Source organism: Grampus griseus (genome assembly GCF_964374135.1).
Source record: "Grampus griseus genome assembly, chromosome: 12".
NCBI classification, from domain to species: domain Eukaryota; kingdom Metazoa; phylum Chordata; class Mammalia; order Artiodactyla; family Delphinidae; genus Grampus; species Grampus griseus.
Genome location: NC_139006.1, coordinates 71,318,378 through 71,334,606, shown reverse-complemented (window position 1 = coordinate 71,334,606; position 16,229 = coordinate 71,318,378). Strand labels below are relative to the sequence as shown.

At 40.1% G+C, this 16,229-nt stretch overlaps 1 protein-coding gene across 4 annotated transcripts in view; it reads left to right on the top strand.

The window, feature by feature from the left end:
* The first annotated feature begins 11,671 nt into the window (after nt 1–11,671).
* The window catches only part of TXNL1 (thioredoxin like 1), a 35,049-nt gene continuing 30,491 nt past the window's right edge, over nt 11,672–16,229 (top strand). For all 4 annotated transcript variants that reach the window (XM_082667407.1, XM_082667409.1, XM_082667408.1 and 1 more), the window contains exon 1: nt 11,672–12,004. In XM_082667407.1, coding sequence (XP_082523533.1) covers nt 11,907–12,004 — 98 coding nt within the window. In that variant the 5' untranslated portion in view covers nt 11,672–11,906. The remainder of the gene's footprint in view (nt 12,005–16,229) is intronic.

The following is a 16,229-nucleotide window of genomic DNA, read 5'->3' as shown; positions in this document are numbered from 1 at the left end:
GGGAAGCTTGTCAAGTAGAATCATAGTTCACTGTGAAACAATACTTATTCAGTTAACCAAAGTGACAATAAAAGATTTTAAAGGCAAAATACAGAAAGTTAACATCACTTAAAAGGCAAAGAAACTTTTTTCAATATGTTATCAAAAAGCAGATCAATATTTTAAGAAATTTTTTTCTTTTTAACAAAGAGAGAAAATCAAATTCTAGTTTTGCACCACCTTACCTTTATTATTAAAATTTATTTACATACTTAAATTTATTCTACTCTTAGCCAGTCCTGACCACATAGAATTACTTTCTAAAGATTCCTTCTTTCTCACAAACCTTTTACAATGTTTTATGTCTTTATTTGTCCGTCCCTTTTCCCCCCATTTAGAAATAACCAGATTTAAGACAAAATCACTTTCTTTTCCCTTAACAAAATGCATTTCTATTCTTTATATCTTTTTTCCTTGCATCTGAAGATGTTTTCCTTATTAATTTAATTAATTAGACATTAGAGTTCTTAACCTTTAAAAACTTTAATTTGTAGCGAAAATTAAGAAATAAGTGATTATGAATTGTCTTTTACATTCGCATTCTATAGATTGGCAAACTTACAATTACTATTTGTGATTTCTAAAAAAAAATTTTTATAGAAAATTTCTCAGTGCAGCACCAAACATACTTATTAATAGCCCTGGGACTTCCCTAGTGGTCCAGTGGTTAAGACTCCACCCTCCCAATGCAGGGGGCATGGGTTCAATCCTTGGTCAGGGAACTAAGGGCCCGCATGCTGCGCAGTGCGGCCATAAAACAAACAAACAAAAACAGTCCTGAATATCTTTAGTTTCTCTGTAAAAGGAAGCCTATGTTCAGTAATTAATGTTTCAGTATCTTATTTTACTTGGTAATCATCTATATATTTAATAAACTTCTATCATTTAACTGAACTTAGCTAAACTTTAAGGTTTCAAGTTACCAAAAATCTGGAGAAGGTATTTTTAAGTAGACATACTGTTGACTGAAGAAAAAACAACCTAAAAGTTGCAAGTTATATTTTATTTGGGGACCTTGTTGAGGACTCTAGCCCAGGGGAAACCTCTCAAATAGCTCTGAGAAACTGCTCCAAAGAAGTAAGAAAAGAGCCAGGATATATAAGAGTCTTTTGCTAGAGGGAAAAAAAAAAAAACACACATAGTCAAACATCAAAAAATTACAGCTAATCACAAAAATAGGCACCTCAGGTTAATGATTTTAGTGCTTTTCTATCTATGGGAAGATGCAAGAATCTGGGCTCATTGAAATTATTCCTTAGATATGCATCTTAACTATCTAGTGCCAGTATCCAAAGCAAATAATGCTCCTTGTCTTTCTCTATCCTGGATTCCCCTCAGGGTGCACCATTTGGGGGGGAGGGGTTCGAGGGGCTACAGTGGCTGATGACTTGAACCTTGTTTACTGGAATGGCAAGCCACATTCTTTATTTACTGGAATGGCAGGCAACATTCCCTGTACACAATGCCATAAAACAAAATTACTTTTAAAGAGTTCACCTAAAAGCTCTTACCCCATTTATATCTATTTAATTTACTTGTTCCCAACAATTATGTTTAGCTTATGCATGAAAATTTCATGAGATATTAGACCAAGTCAGCCCTTATCCCAAGCTATTCTCCTTGCAATAAATTTCATAACAGAGATAATATTTGAAAACTTTTAGTAAACCTAGGTTCATTACAAGTAAGACATGTCTGTATTAATTAAACCAATAAGCTTAATCTTTAATACTGAATATTAATTTAATATTGAATATCTCCCAGATCACATAAAGTTGAAATTCATTTAGGTTAGTTGGTATAACATTTAGAAATATTTAATTTATAAACATCTACTTTTAAGTAAATTAAATAGAGCTCTTTAACAAATTGATTTGGTAATACCATCTGGAGGTAGAGACAGATAAACAGCTGTAACCAGAGATCTCACAGCTTCATTTTAAAACTTAGTCAAGAAACATGTATTACAATATAAAACTTACAGTTTATAAATAACAGTGGAATAAGTTAAGTTTATCAGCTCAAATGGCTAAGGCTTTTTGCTACTTGCAGAAAAGACTTTTTTTATTTTTGGCCGTTCTGTGCAGCTTATGGGATCTTAGTTCCCTGACAAGGGATTGAACCTGCACCCTCAGCAGTGAAAGCGCAGAGTTCCAACCACTGGACCACGAGGGAATTCCCAGAAAAGACTTTTAAGATTTGCATTCATCCTTGGCAAAACCTTAAGGAGGCTTTGAATTAGATTTTGGGTGAGGGAGCCTTTCCAGCAGTTTGAATTTTATTTTTTAATCTTTTTAATTTTTTTTGGCTGCGTTGGGTCTTCGTTGCTGCGCTCTGGCTTTCTCTAGTTGTGGCAACTCTTTGTTGCAGAGCACGGGCTCTAGGTTGTGCGGGCTTCAGTAGTTGTGGCTCACAAGCTCTAGAGCACAGGCTCAGTAGTTGTGGTGCACGGGCTTAGTTGCTCCGCGGCATGTGGGATCTTCCAGACCAGGGATTGAACCCATGTCCCCTGCATTGACTGGCAGATTCTTAACCACTGTGCCACCAGGGAAGTCCCATCTATCAACTCTTATACCTTTAACCTTAGTCTCCATTAGGACTCCATGACTCCTTGGTCTTACAAGGAGTCCCAGAAATTTTCCTTTTTTAACCCCCAGCCATTTTATCTATTTTTGTATAAAAGGTTTTTGGGGTCCACAGTGAGGGGTCAAGCTAAGGGAACCAGGCTTTTTGTCTATCTTTAACTTGATTAATTGGCTTAACTGTTGCCCCCAAGCAATTTCTGGTTGGTTATCTCAGTGTAATTTTTTTCTGGGTTGTTAGTTGGAGGTTGGCAATCTGTCACCCCTCTTTTTTCTGTTTTCAAAGCTTTGTTCCCTATGTCAGGTTTGGATAAAATTACTATTGAAAGCTGTGTAATGGGTCATTGTGCTGTTTGTGAGCTTAATACCTCTAGGTGTGAACCTAGAATTGTTTCAGCTCTTTTACATGTCTTGGTTTCTCCCTCCTGTAGTAGAAAACTGCCATGGGTGCTCAGAGCACTGGATGGCCAGACCTATGTGTGCATCCCCAGACAACCAAGTTTCTTTAAATTAATAAATGGGTTTCACTATGGGACAGCTGCACTATATGAAGACTTGCTTCTACCACTCCCGCAAGTTTCCCAGTTGCCTGAGAAAGATGTAAACTGGCCAGGAGGAGTTCTGTCCCTTATCTTCAGAACTGAAAGCTCTCATATGGTATCTTCACTTTTATTCCAACAAATTCTGTTAAAGTAACCAATTCAAGGAAAAGAATAGACCAGTCTCCTACCTAATCACCCAATCCAAACCTCCCCAGTGTCTTTCAACTGAGCAATCCCCTCAGTGTCTTTCAACTGAGCAAAATCTTCCCAGTGTCTTTCAACTTAGAATTCAAGGTACCTCCTTCCTGAACTACCTTAAGTTCAGGGAAACTATTAGCTCATAATGTGGAGTTTATACACCACAGAAGAAGAATCAGGATCATCAACCAAGACAGGAAATCCAAGACCAGGAGAAACTCACCGAATCATGTGGACTCACCTAAGAGGTGAACAGGCACAAGGGGCCCTTGCTGGTAGCAAGGCTTCAGACCCTTGTAGAGTTTAGGCAAAGGAGAGAAGTCAGCTCTAGGACCCTTTGTGGTCACCAAAACTGTCAACTGGAAGAAAAAAGCACAACGTAAAAGTTGTGAGTTAAGTTTTATTCATGGACAGGACTGAGGACTGTAGTCCAGGAAACAACCTCTGTGTAACTCTGAGGGGACTGCTCCAAAGAAGAAGGGAAGAAGTGCATATATGTATGTGTGTGTATATATATATATATACATATCTATATATAAATTTTTTGGCTGGGAATACATGTAGTTAAACATACATCTTGGTAAAAAGATTACTGCTAAACACACACACACATGCACACACAGGCACACACACCCCCGATAATCTCAAGTTAATGATTTTAGTGCTTTTCTAAGTATGGGAAGATGCAAGAGTCTGGGTGTCAGTGAAATTCTTCCTTAGGTATGCATGTTAACTACCTAGGGGCCCGTATATCCAAAACGGAATACTTTATCCTATTTTTCTCCATTCTGAATTCCCCTCAATGTGCACCGTTTGTGGGCAGCTACAGTGGGTTGCAACTTAACCCTTTGTATAACTGGATGATTAGAGAGACTCTTTGTTCTTTTTGTTTACTGCTGCTAATGGCAAACTTCCCCCTCCCTTCTCCTCATCTTAGACATCCTCCTTCCAGCAACACATTACAGACCCATCAGTGTCCTAGATGGCATACCTCCCTTTCCTTCACTAGGCCATTTAGCATCCTCTAGGTCTCAGGTGTTGTTTCTTATATGCTGTTGCTGTCAATTTGTAGAGACCAGCTCTGCTGTCACCATAATGAGAAAAACTAAATCATAATATTGACCAAGGGAGTGTTGTCAATGGAACACTTGAAAATCAATAATTCTGAAATTGTCTTATACTGAAAATTGGAATTCTGTGATTTTCTTTTACTTTTGACTAACTGCCTGGCAATCACATCAGGGAAGAGGGAAATGCTGTTAACTAGAAGAAATTAATTCCTCTGCCAGCTGGGTCCAGTATACTTACTCTATCTGTTGTGATGATGAATACATTTAAGCTGTTTAATTCATAATCCCCTTTACACTTTATAAGGACTTTTTGGAAATATAGGAAGCACAGAGTGCTTACCAAAGGATAATCTTAGGCTACATTAAAGCTTGTTTGGTTTATAAAGTAAATCTATCAGTTCTCTTTCCTAGATAAAGTTGACTCTTTTATTCAAAAAATATTAATTGAACACATTATGTTTCAAATACCTTCCTAGGAATACAAAGGTTAATTGGAACATTAATGAGAAGCTTTCAGACTATTAACATTCTGGCCCCTCTCCACCAAGTTTGCAAAATTTATTGCCAAAGTCTATATATGTGTGTATCTCCTAAGCCACAAGACTAAAATAAATTTTCAAATATTAATGAGTTCAGAAAAATTCACACATTTTTATACACACATATATATGTTTTACACATTTAATCTTCCTGTAAATTAAGATTTTTGCCTTCAGCATGCTAATCGTTTCAATATTATACTCTAACCTAACCATAACCCTGGAGGAATTACACAAAATCTTAAAACATTTAAATAATCAAAAATTTTGATTCAACATAATATTTATTGAACCCTAACTGAAAAGCAAGATGAGAAAGCAAGAATTTGGCAGGTTTAATTTCTACAGAGGAAGGCAGGCTCTGCTTCCCATAAAATAGGGAATTCCCTAAACATCAGAAGGTGTTTGGATGCTGGGCAGCTAAAGTGAATGACAGATGTCCACCAAGGTTTCAATATATGGCTGTAATATAGTGCTGCCAATACACAACATAAGAAGTAGCAGAGAGGGACTTCCCTGGTGGTCCAGTGGTTAAGAATCCACCTTCCAGTGCAGGGGATGCTAGTTCAATCCCTGGTCAGGGAACTAAGATCCCACATGCCACAGGGCAACTAAGCCCACACACCGCAATGAAGAATCCCAAGTGCTGCAGCTAAGACCCGATGCAGCCAAAAATAAATAAACTAATTAATTAATTTTTTAAAAAGGGAGACCAGTAGCAAAAGAGTATGTATTTTTTAAAAAAAAAATAATAAGAAGCAGAAATAGTGGAGAAAGGTAAATTGCTTCTAGGTTGTGGTGAGGAGGGATAATCACATTTGATTTTATGGAAGTCTAGAAAAATGGGTAGGATTTAGAATAGGAAAACTGGGAAAGGAAAACACCTTTGTTGCTAGTATTGAAATGTAAAACATGAGTATATACAATAAAGAGAAAGTTAAATTTAGGGGAAGTACAGAGGACATAAAGTAGATGTACACAACGAGAAAATGTGATATTAGGACTCAGCTATTTCTGCCCCATGAAGGACTCCTTCAACAGGCAGTCTTTGCCCTGGAGCTCTCTCTTAGGTTGATATAGTCTTTATCAGAGTGGGCCTAGACCCAGTAATAAAAAATAACCTGGAAAGAAATAGAATAAGTTCAGATGACAAGAAGCCTTCATTGCCCTTATAAGCTTTCTGGACTTTATTCTAAAGGCAATGAAAAGCCATTGAAAAATTTTGACCAATACATAGAATGGGGCTTTTCCTAAATATATTGTAACCCGTACACTAACACTAACATGTAACCTAACACGTACGCTAACTCTAAACTGTTGTCGTACCCTAATCTGTACCCTAAACCATACCCATTCCCTAAGCCTAAGCCTAACATTAACCCTAACCCTAACCCTTACCCGAAGATTTACCCTCACCCATACCCTACTGCTAATCCGTACACTAACACTAACCCGTACCCTAACACGTACCCTAACACTAAACCGTTGTCATACTGTAACCTGTACCCTAAACCGTCCCCGTTCCCTAACCCTAACCCTTACCCGAAGCCTTACCCTACCCCGTACCCTAATCCTAACCCGTACACTAACACTAACCCGTACCCTAACACGTACGCTAACCCTAAACCATTGTCGTACCCTAACCTGTACCTTAAACCATACCGTTCCCTAACCCTGACCCTATCCCTAACCCTAACCCTTACCCAAAGCCTTACCCTAACCCGTACCCTAAACCTAACTCGTACACTAACTCTAACCCATACCCTAACACGTACGCTAACCCTAAACCGTTGTCGTACCCTAAGCTGTACCCTAAACCATACCCGTTCCCTAACCCTAACCCTAACTCTAACTCTAACCCTAACCCTTACCCGAAGCCTTACCCTAACCCGTACCCTAATCCTAACCCGTACACTAACACTAACCCATACCCTAACACGTATGCTAACCCTAAATTGTTGTCATACTCTAACCTGTATCCTAAACTGTACCCATTCCCTAACCCTAACCCTAACCCTTACCTGAAGCCTTACCCTAACACATATCCTAATCCTAACCCGTACACTAACATTAACCCGTACCCTAACACGTAGGCTAACCCTAAACCATTGTCATACCCTAACCTGTACCCTAAACCGTACCCGTTCCCTAAACCTAACCGTAACCCTAACCCTAACGCTAACCCTTACCCTAACCCGTACCCTAATCCTAACCTGTACCCTAACACTAACCCGTATCCTAACACGTTCCCTAACCCTAACCCTAACCGTTGTCGTACCCTAACCTGTACCCTAAACCGTACCCGTTCCCTAACCCTGACCCTAACCTTGGTGTATCCAGGCAGTTGGGTCCATAGGCAGCCTCAGCCAAATGTCCTGCTTGCTGAAGTGGTCACATGACGCAGGGAGGGCTCGACCCGCAGAGAGTAAGCAGACAGAGAGAGTGATTTTAGAGAGCTGCACTCCAAAGCCCCACTCCCAACCGAAACCCAGAAATTTGGTACAATTTCTGATGTAGGCAGAGGAGTAGAGAATGTTAAGTTTTTGTTCTAGTTGGATGTGGTGAGAGAGCGGGAATTAAGAGTCAAAATGAAATTGAGTTATACAACACAAAGTAATATTTTTTGTACACCTGATTTTTGTGGACTGAGATTCATACTCATTATGCTTCCTAATCATTCATTCATTTGACCAATACTTATTTTGTATCTACTATGTGCAAAGGACTATGGGAGAGATAAAGCCACGTATGATATATCTTTAACGTATGTATTTGTAAAATCAGTTAAAGTGAACCATGGCAGCTACAAGTCATGACAGAAAGACTTTCTCTACTGAGTGGCAGAACTTGGTAAGAACAAGTGAGTTGGAAGCAAATTATATTATTGATGAGTTAAGAGGAAAGTCACGAGTCACTTCTGTGAAGTGAAGAAGTTCATGCATTTCCTTCCTGTGTTTTTCTAGGTCTGACTAGTAGAACACCTTCCCTCATAAAGCATTATATACTCATTCCAGCTGAAAATTTTCTCTACTTTTTCGGAACTACTATGATATATTATCTATATTTCTGCTATGGCACTTACTACCTTTTTAGCTTTTGTAGAAATGTCTTGTCTCCCTTGTGATGTCCCTGGAGGAGTGGTGTTTCAAAGCATTCTCACACACCATTGGAAAGCAATTATACTCCAATAAATATGTTTAAAAAAAAAAAGCATCATCACAGTACCTTGTACATAGTAAGTGAATGGTAAATGTTATATAATAGTAGACAAGTCATCATTGAATAATGTTTCACAAAATATGGACCCCTTGCATCAGCTACCCTGGGTGCTTTTTAAAATTTAGATTCCTGGGCCATGCTCCAGCTCTACTGAATCAGAATCTCTGGCTGTGAAACTGGGAACCCACATGTTAATGAATTCACTGCAGTTTGAGAACTATGAATTTCAGGGTATGACAGTCATAATAAGGAGTGGGATGGCAAACAGATTTTATCTTGAGGGCTGACTCTGGTAATGGGGGCCAAACGCAATTCTGAGGCAGAGACTCTGGGAAACCGTAGCCTCTAATAGTGGTGTATGCCATGGCCAAGTCAGGGAAGGGGTAGGAGGAGTTTATGTGCAGCATATTTGACATTTCTGAATATGTTAATCTCGGGAATGGAGAGATAAGGATAATCACAAGTCACTCTTGCAGAGGTTTTAGGGTTTGTAATTTGGGTTTTTTGTGTTTTTTTTTCATGGTAATTCCAGATTTTCAGGGTGGCATATACAAATTTAGAAGAAAAACAGTAACATCTTTTGGGAAAATTCCATCCACTAAAATCTTCTTTTACTTAATGAAATTAAGCATTAGTTAAATGACACAGGGAGACCGATTAACTGTGAATATTATTTTTGTTTTAGTTATTACTAATAGGGCAAGGAAGAAACTTGGACCTTTGTAGAATTCTCGTGTAGGATTTTTTTCTAGATGTGCCCTTTTTCTTTTTTTATTATTACATATACTATTTATAATTAGTGAAGAAATTTAGAAAATATTGATGAGAAAAAAATCACCCCTAAGAGCATCACCTTGTAATAACATCTGCTAAATGTTTCCATTTACATATATAAAGTCTGTTTCTGTATAATGTTGAGCATAACCTTGACAGGGCTAAGCAGTGCATAATTGTATAATACTTACATACTTCTTCGAAAGTCAGTCTTGTCATCAGTAGAATAGGGACAACAACTGTCACCTGGCCTGCATCTCCGGATTGTGTTAGGATCTCTTACAGCAGTGTGTTTCTCCAAGGACAGCCTCAGTAGGCTAGGAGTTCTACTAACAGGCAGGAGTGATTCTTACTCCCAGCCTTCATATTTGGAGACAAAACCTTTAAGGAGGTAATAAGGTTAAATGAGGTCATGAGGGTGGGCCCCAATCCAATAGACCTGGTGTCCTTATAAGAAGAGGGACATCAGGAGTGTACATGCTTGTGTGTGTGCATGAGGACACAGTGAGAAGGTGGTTATCTACAAGCCAAGAAGAGAGGCCTTAGGAGAAACCAACCCTGCTGACACCTTGATATTGGATTTCCAGTCTTCAGAGCTTCAAAACAAATTTCTGTTAAAGTCACCCCATCTGTGGCATTTTGTTATGGCAGCCCTAACACACCACTATTTATAAATATCTTTTATTGAGCACCTTATATTCTAGTTCTTTATGTACCTCATCTACTATTACTTTTAACCTTCACAATCCTAGAAAGTAGGTATTATTAATCCAATTCTCATGGACAAGAAAGTGAAGTTCAGAGAGGTTAGTGGCTTGTCCATGGCCACAAAATAATAAGTAGCAGAGATTTATTATTGAACATTTTGTCTCTTTGAGTCTAAAGCCATTACACTGTTTTGGTATCACATGAGAAAGGAACAGAGTTACTAAGGCTCTGGCTGTGTTCAGTTAGGAATAATTATGTTTCTGCAGCACACTTAGGCTTCTCTTTTCACATTTCTTGGGCTTCAATTACCACCCAAACTGATGACTCTCAACTCTGCAGCTTTAGCCTACTCCTTTCTTTACTTTCAGACTCATCCTTCCCACTACCTAACATACACCTCACCTGGATGTCCTTCTGGCATCTCATATCAGTAAAAAGAGCCAGAAGACTGAAATATTTGCATTATCCTAGACTCCTTCCTTTGTCATCTCACCAAATTGGTCTGACTGCTCACTCAACCCTGTGGTTTTTATCTTCTAATTGTTTCTCAAGTATATCATTTGACTGCAGCTGCTCCTGTACGTCATTTTCTGGAGTACCACAGTGAACTCCTAAAGTGGAGTTCCACTGCTTTTCGTCCTCACTGCTACCTCCCGCGCTTTTTTTTTTTTTTTTTTTTCTTTGCGGTACGCGGGCCTCTCACTGTTGTGGCCTCTCCCGTCGCGGAGCACAGGCTCCGGACGCGCAGGCTCAGTAGCCATGGCTCACAGGCCTAGGCGCTCCGCGGCATGTGGGATCTTCCTGGACCGGGGCACAAACCCGTGTCCCCTGCATCGGCAGGCGGACTCTCAACCACTGCGCCACCAGGGAAGCCCTCCCGTGCTTTTTCTAAAGACACTTGTAACCACAAAATTGTCCTGCAGTGACCACTCCATTGTCTTCATGTTAAAATACAAATTCCTTCCTAGTTATTATCTGACCTTCACCTTCCTCTTCAATTTCATCACCCCAGCTAAAAGCAAAGGTAAATTACTTGATTTGTCTCCTAGCCTAATATTTAAATGAACACTATGGTGTTAGACCGCCTTAACTTGAACACCTGCTTGACTCTGCATTAGGTGTGTGAACTTTGGAAAATTAGGGCTGTTGTGAGGATTAAATGAGCTAATACACATAAAGAGCTTGGATGTTGCCTGGCACATAATTTGTTAACTATTATTATTATTATCATCATCATCATCCCCATCCCTCTCAACCCATGCATTGCATTTGCATTGCTGCTTTCTCGGTCTGGAGTACCCTATCATCTCTTACCATCTGGCTATGCCCTTCTTTTTTCCTTATCAAGATTCGATTCAGGGGTCACATCGCCTAGCAAATTTATCCTGCCCCATCCTATCTCATTTGTTTCCACCGTTTCCTTTGCAAACTTCTTTGTTACTGTAACTATTGTTTGCGTCTATCACCAGACTGTGAGTTCCTAAAGGAGAGACGGTGTTTTCATGTTTTTAGGCACAAGTGAAAGGTGAATAACATTAGTATTTGCCGCATGACTATCCAGAGAGCGCCCAAGTGTAATGAGATCCCTAAATAAATGTTCCTAAAGTCTACTTTGTCTAGTGTGGCGACTTGTCCCGAATATGAGACAGGACTATACTCAAAGTATTTCCAGGAGGGAACTTAATACCTTAGGCAACAGCCAAGAACCCCGGAGAAAAAACGATTCTTTTCTCACTTTCCCACAGGGAAACTCCTCGGTGAAACACCCTGGTCTCCGAACCGCGGAGGAATACACGCACTTAAGTGCAATCTGCGCCTGCGCCTGTGCCTGTGACCGCTCCTCTTCTGCGCCTGCGCCGCTCCAGCCAATGAGGAGCTCCTCAGTCGAGGGTGGGGCCACGGGTTGCGCTTTAGGATTGGACAGTGGGAGCAAACGGACGGCGCGGAAATGACGTCAAGGTGCGTAAGCGCCGGCGGCCCTGCTGCGCGGTGGCTGCCGGGTGCCGCACGCCTTCCCTTTCCTCGCCTCTGCCTTTTACCCCCGCTCCCATCCCCGCCCCCACGGCCGCTCCGCTCCCTGGCGTGACTCGGCATTGAGAGCCCCGGGAGAAGACTCCGCGGTCGCTACCTCCTCTGCCCAGGCCTCGGCCTTCCTGAGCCTCCCTCCTTCCTCTCCCGGGTCTTCTTCAGTTTTGAAGCCGGTGGCTTCGCTGCGGCCCTGCCAGACTTCTGAGAATGGTGGGTGTGAAGCCGGTTGGGAGTGACCCGGATTTCCAGCCGGAGCTGAGCGGCGCGGGCTCCAGACTCGCTGTGGTCAAGTTCACCATGCGAGGGTGAGTCCGGGCCCGAGCCTAGTGAGTCCCGGCTGTCTGTGCTTTTCTTTCTCTGTTTCCCGATCCCGCCTGCCTTGTGGTCATGTTCTGCTGCGGAATGTCCGGCGCTGGCCGCAGCCCAAGGCCACTGCCCGGTTAGGCCTCAGTTCCTGGGTGTGAACCCCCGTTTGTGCACCGGGGCGTCTCTGGTAGGCTCGGAGGCCTGGCCGACCGCATTCCCCAGCCCGCGAGATCCCCGCCCGTTGTTTCTGAGTCCTCGGAAGGGGTCTGCTCTTGGGGGTGAGCCGGCTCTTTCCCTTCTTGTCTGTGGGAGTCTCCCACAGCCGCCCCTGCTTGCGCCTGTCCCCTTCTTTCCCGGGATACAGCTGTCACTTGCATCTTAGAAACTTGCAAATTTTAATTTACCCAAATGATTTGATTCTCTTCACCACCTGCATATGTGGAAAACTGTAGGAAGATTCAGCTACCCAACTAATCCGCGGAGTGCTTAGACCTAAAGCTAATGTATTTTAAATTAAGTTAATGTTGGGTCAGGATGCTTTTTAATTTTCTTAACGTTTCTGTTACTTATTTGATTTGTAAGTTTGTAAGTTAGGCCACTTTGTGTAAGTTGCATCTGATCACGGAAATTATAGTCGGTATATATATACAGTACACGTAGACAGGTGTCCAGATATCTGGCTTTGACCAAGTTGACTCCATTTTTGACTTGATGATTTAAGAGGATAGGGCACTTGAAAGATGTTATCTGGCTTTGGTAAATCTCAACATAATTCATAGGTCGCAGAGCTGGCGGCTCTTCCATGTTGGGTCCCTGTATGAGAGTGACGTGCTGGAAATAGACATTCAGAACCAAGATTTCAGCGAGCTTGTGTATTTGCTTACCTCCCCTTGTGTATGTCAGTGTCCAGTGGGAAGGATTAGAAGTCTCCTCTTGATCTACCTTGACCCCCTGGTGTTATTTACACTTAGACTAACTTGGAGAAATCTACTACAAATACCACTGTTTATGCAACACATTTTGTTGTCCAGGTAACTGTATAGACATAAGGCAGTGTTTTGAGTCTTAGAGCAAAAAGTGATTCAAACCTATCGAACGTGATTCTATAAATGTTGAATATACAGATGGTGGCATTAGGATTAGATTAGGTTTAGGGGATGGAGGGATGTAGGTAGAGATGAAAACAAGTTAGGACTTACCTTGGGACCAATCTCTCTCATACAGAATTGGAAACGGGGGGATACATTAGATTTTAAGGTTCGTCTTCCCAGTTTTGTTGATTTTATCATGACCATTCTTAATATGAGGGAATACCTATATACATTTGTTAAGTCCTAGGTGGAAGTTGGAAAAAGGAAGAGATGATTTTAACAACGAACCTCATTTTTAGTTCACTTTTCTAATTGTAGTTAGTGGGAGTGTTTATACTTTTATGCCTCAATGATATACTCTCTTTTCCCCTTAACCATAGCAGGGGGAGAGATGAAGAGTAATACATGATTTATATGAAGTGAGAAAAGTTACTGTCATCCCACTTGAGGCCAAGAACATAGTTTTCTCAACCACCTGTTTTTCCATTTCCTTTCCATCCCTACTTGAAGCCTTATTCCTTATTCTCACCTGCCGTGCTTTGTCCATCCTATTATTTTTACTAAAACACTATACAGATTGTCATTCTTCTGTTTAAGAATCTTCAGTGGCTCTCCAGTATTTCGGTTGTTTTTTAATTGTAGTGAAATACATGTAACATAAATTTGCCATTTTAAAATATACAGTTCAGTGACATTAAGTACAATCACTGCACACACACACACACACACACATTTTTTAATCTTTTTGGCCGCGCTGCGTGGCATGTGGGATCTTAGTTCCCCAACCAGGGATCGAACCCGCGCCCGTTGTATTGGAAGCGTGGAGTCGTAACCGCTGGACCACCGGGGAAGTTCTAGTACATTCACAATGTTGTACTGTCATTACCCCATCCATATCCTAGAATCTTTTCATTATCTCAAACAGAAACTGTGCACGCATTAAACAGTAATTCCCATACCTTCTCTCCACTGCCCCCAGCCCCTGGTAACCTCTCTTCTAGTTTCTGTCTCCATGAATTTGCCTATTCTTGATAACTCATTTAAGTGGAATTATATAATATTTGTCCTTTTGTTTATGGCTTATTTTAGCATAATGTTTTTAAGATTCATCCATGTTCTAGCATGTGTCAGATTTTCCTTCCTTTTTAAAGCTGAGTATTATCCTGTTGTATATGTATATGTACATATATATATGTATATGTATATACACATACAACATTCTGTTGTATGTATATACCGCATATTTTTGATGGACATTTGGGTTTCCATCTTTTGACTATTGTAAATAATACTGCTCTGAACATTGGTGTGCAAGGATCTCTGTGAGTCCCTGCTTTCAGTTCTTTTGGGTATATGTCTGTGAGTGGAATTGCTAGATTATATGGTAATTCTGTATATAACTTTTTGAGAAACCAGCAAACTATTTGCCCACGGTGGCTGCACAAGTTTGCCTTTCCACCAGCAATGCAGGAGAGTTCCCATTTCTCTACTTACCAACTTCTTTTATATTTTAGTGGCCATCCTAGATGAGTGTGAAGTGGTATCTGGTGGTTTTGATTTGCATTTCCTTGATGAGTGGTAATTTTGAGCATTTTTTCTCATGCTCGTTGGTTATTTGCCTTTGGAGAAATGTCTTTTCAAGTCCTTTGCCCATTTTGAATTGGATTGTTTGTTTTTTTGTTGTGGAGTTCTAGGAGTTCTTTATATATTTTGGGTCTTAATCCTTTTTCTGATATATCATTTGCAAATATTTTCTCCCATTGGTTGCCTTTTCAGTTTCTTGATGATGTCCTTTGATGCACAAAAGTTTAAAAATTTTGCTGAAGTCCAATTTATCTATGGTTTTTTCTTTTGTTGTTTCTTGTGCTTTTGGTCTCATATTCCAGAAATCATTGACAAATCCAGTGTCATGGAGATTCCTCCCTATGTTTTCATCAAATAATTTTATAGTTTTTACTCTTAAGTTAGGTCTTCGATCTATTTTGAGTTAATTTTTATATATGGTGTTAAGTAAAGGTCCAACTTCATTTTTTTGCATGTGGATATCCAGTTTTCCTAGCACCATTTGTTGAAAAAACTGTCTTTCACCCATTGAATGGCACCCTTCTCCAGTATTTTTTTAAGCAATTAAAATAGTTGTCACATCAAATTTGGTCTGTGTAAGGGACTTATTGGAGCACTTATTGACTTCTGCAGTCCTCAAAATAATGTTTAAAATTATCTCCATTTTACAAATGAGGAAGTTGAGTCAGAAGGAGATTAAATGACTTGTTTAAGGTCCCAGTGTTGAATGTACTCTTTGGGTTGTGAAGTGCTGTCCTGTTCTTCCCAGCCTAAGCAGAAGGGACATGCAAGTTCACCTCTGTATTGCATGGAGCCTGACATTTTTCAGTAAATGTTGCCTTGAATAAGCTTTGCCTGCAAAATCCTTTGATGGAAGTTAGTTCAGTTCACACTCTGATATTCATTTCCCTACCTGTAAAGTGGGAATAATAACATGTAGACTAACCATATCGTTTAGAGAATGAAATTATATATGTGCATTGTATACTGTGGTAACATATTTTTGTAACTGGTATCTCCAAACTATTACTTCTTAAATATACCCGGATACACTTAAGTGGTCATAAACAGTGCTAGTTTTGTTATCACTGATGGGTAAATGCCAAATTTAAAAGGATATGCATTTTCTTTCCTGTGAAACTCAGCAATGAGTGATTTTTATCTTGAATTCATGAGTGTACCACTTTTGTAGATATGTTTACCATATATTCAGTTTTGGGTTTCTTAAAATTTTTATTGGAGTATAGTTGCTTTACAATGTTGCGTTAGTTTCTACTGTACAGCAAAGTGAATCAGCTATAGGTATACATATATCCCCTCTTTTTTTGCATTTCCTTCCCATTTAGGTCACCACAGAGCATTGAGTAGAGTTCCTTGTGCTATACAGTAGGTTCTCTCAGTTTTCTTAAAGCAGGTCTTACTTTGTAGTTGGTTAGGTGTTATTGTTACCATCCAGTTAGAATGTCAGTGTACGTTAGGATGGTGAAATCTAACGATTATGCTAGTTTGTCCCAATAATACATTGTATAATAGTATTAATTATATATTGTAAAATTGTTGTGGACTGAAG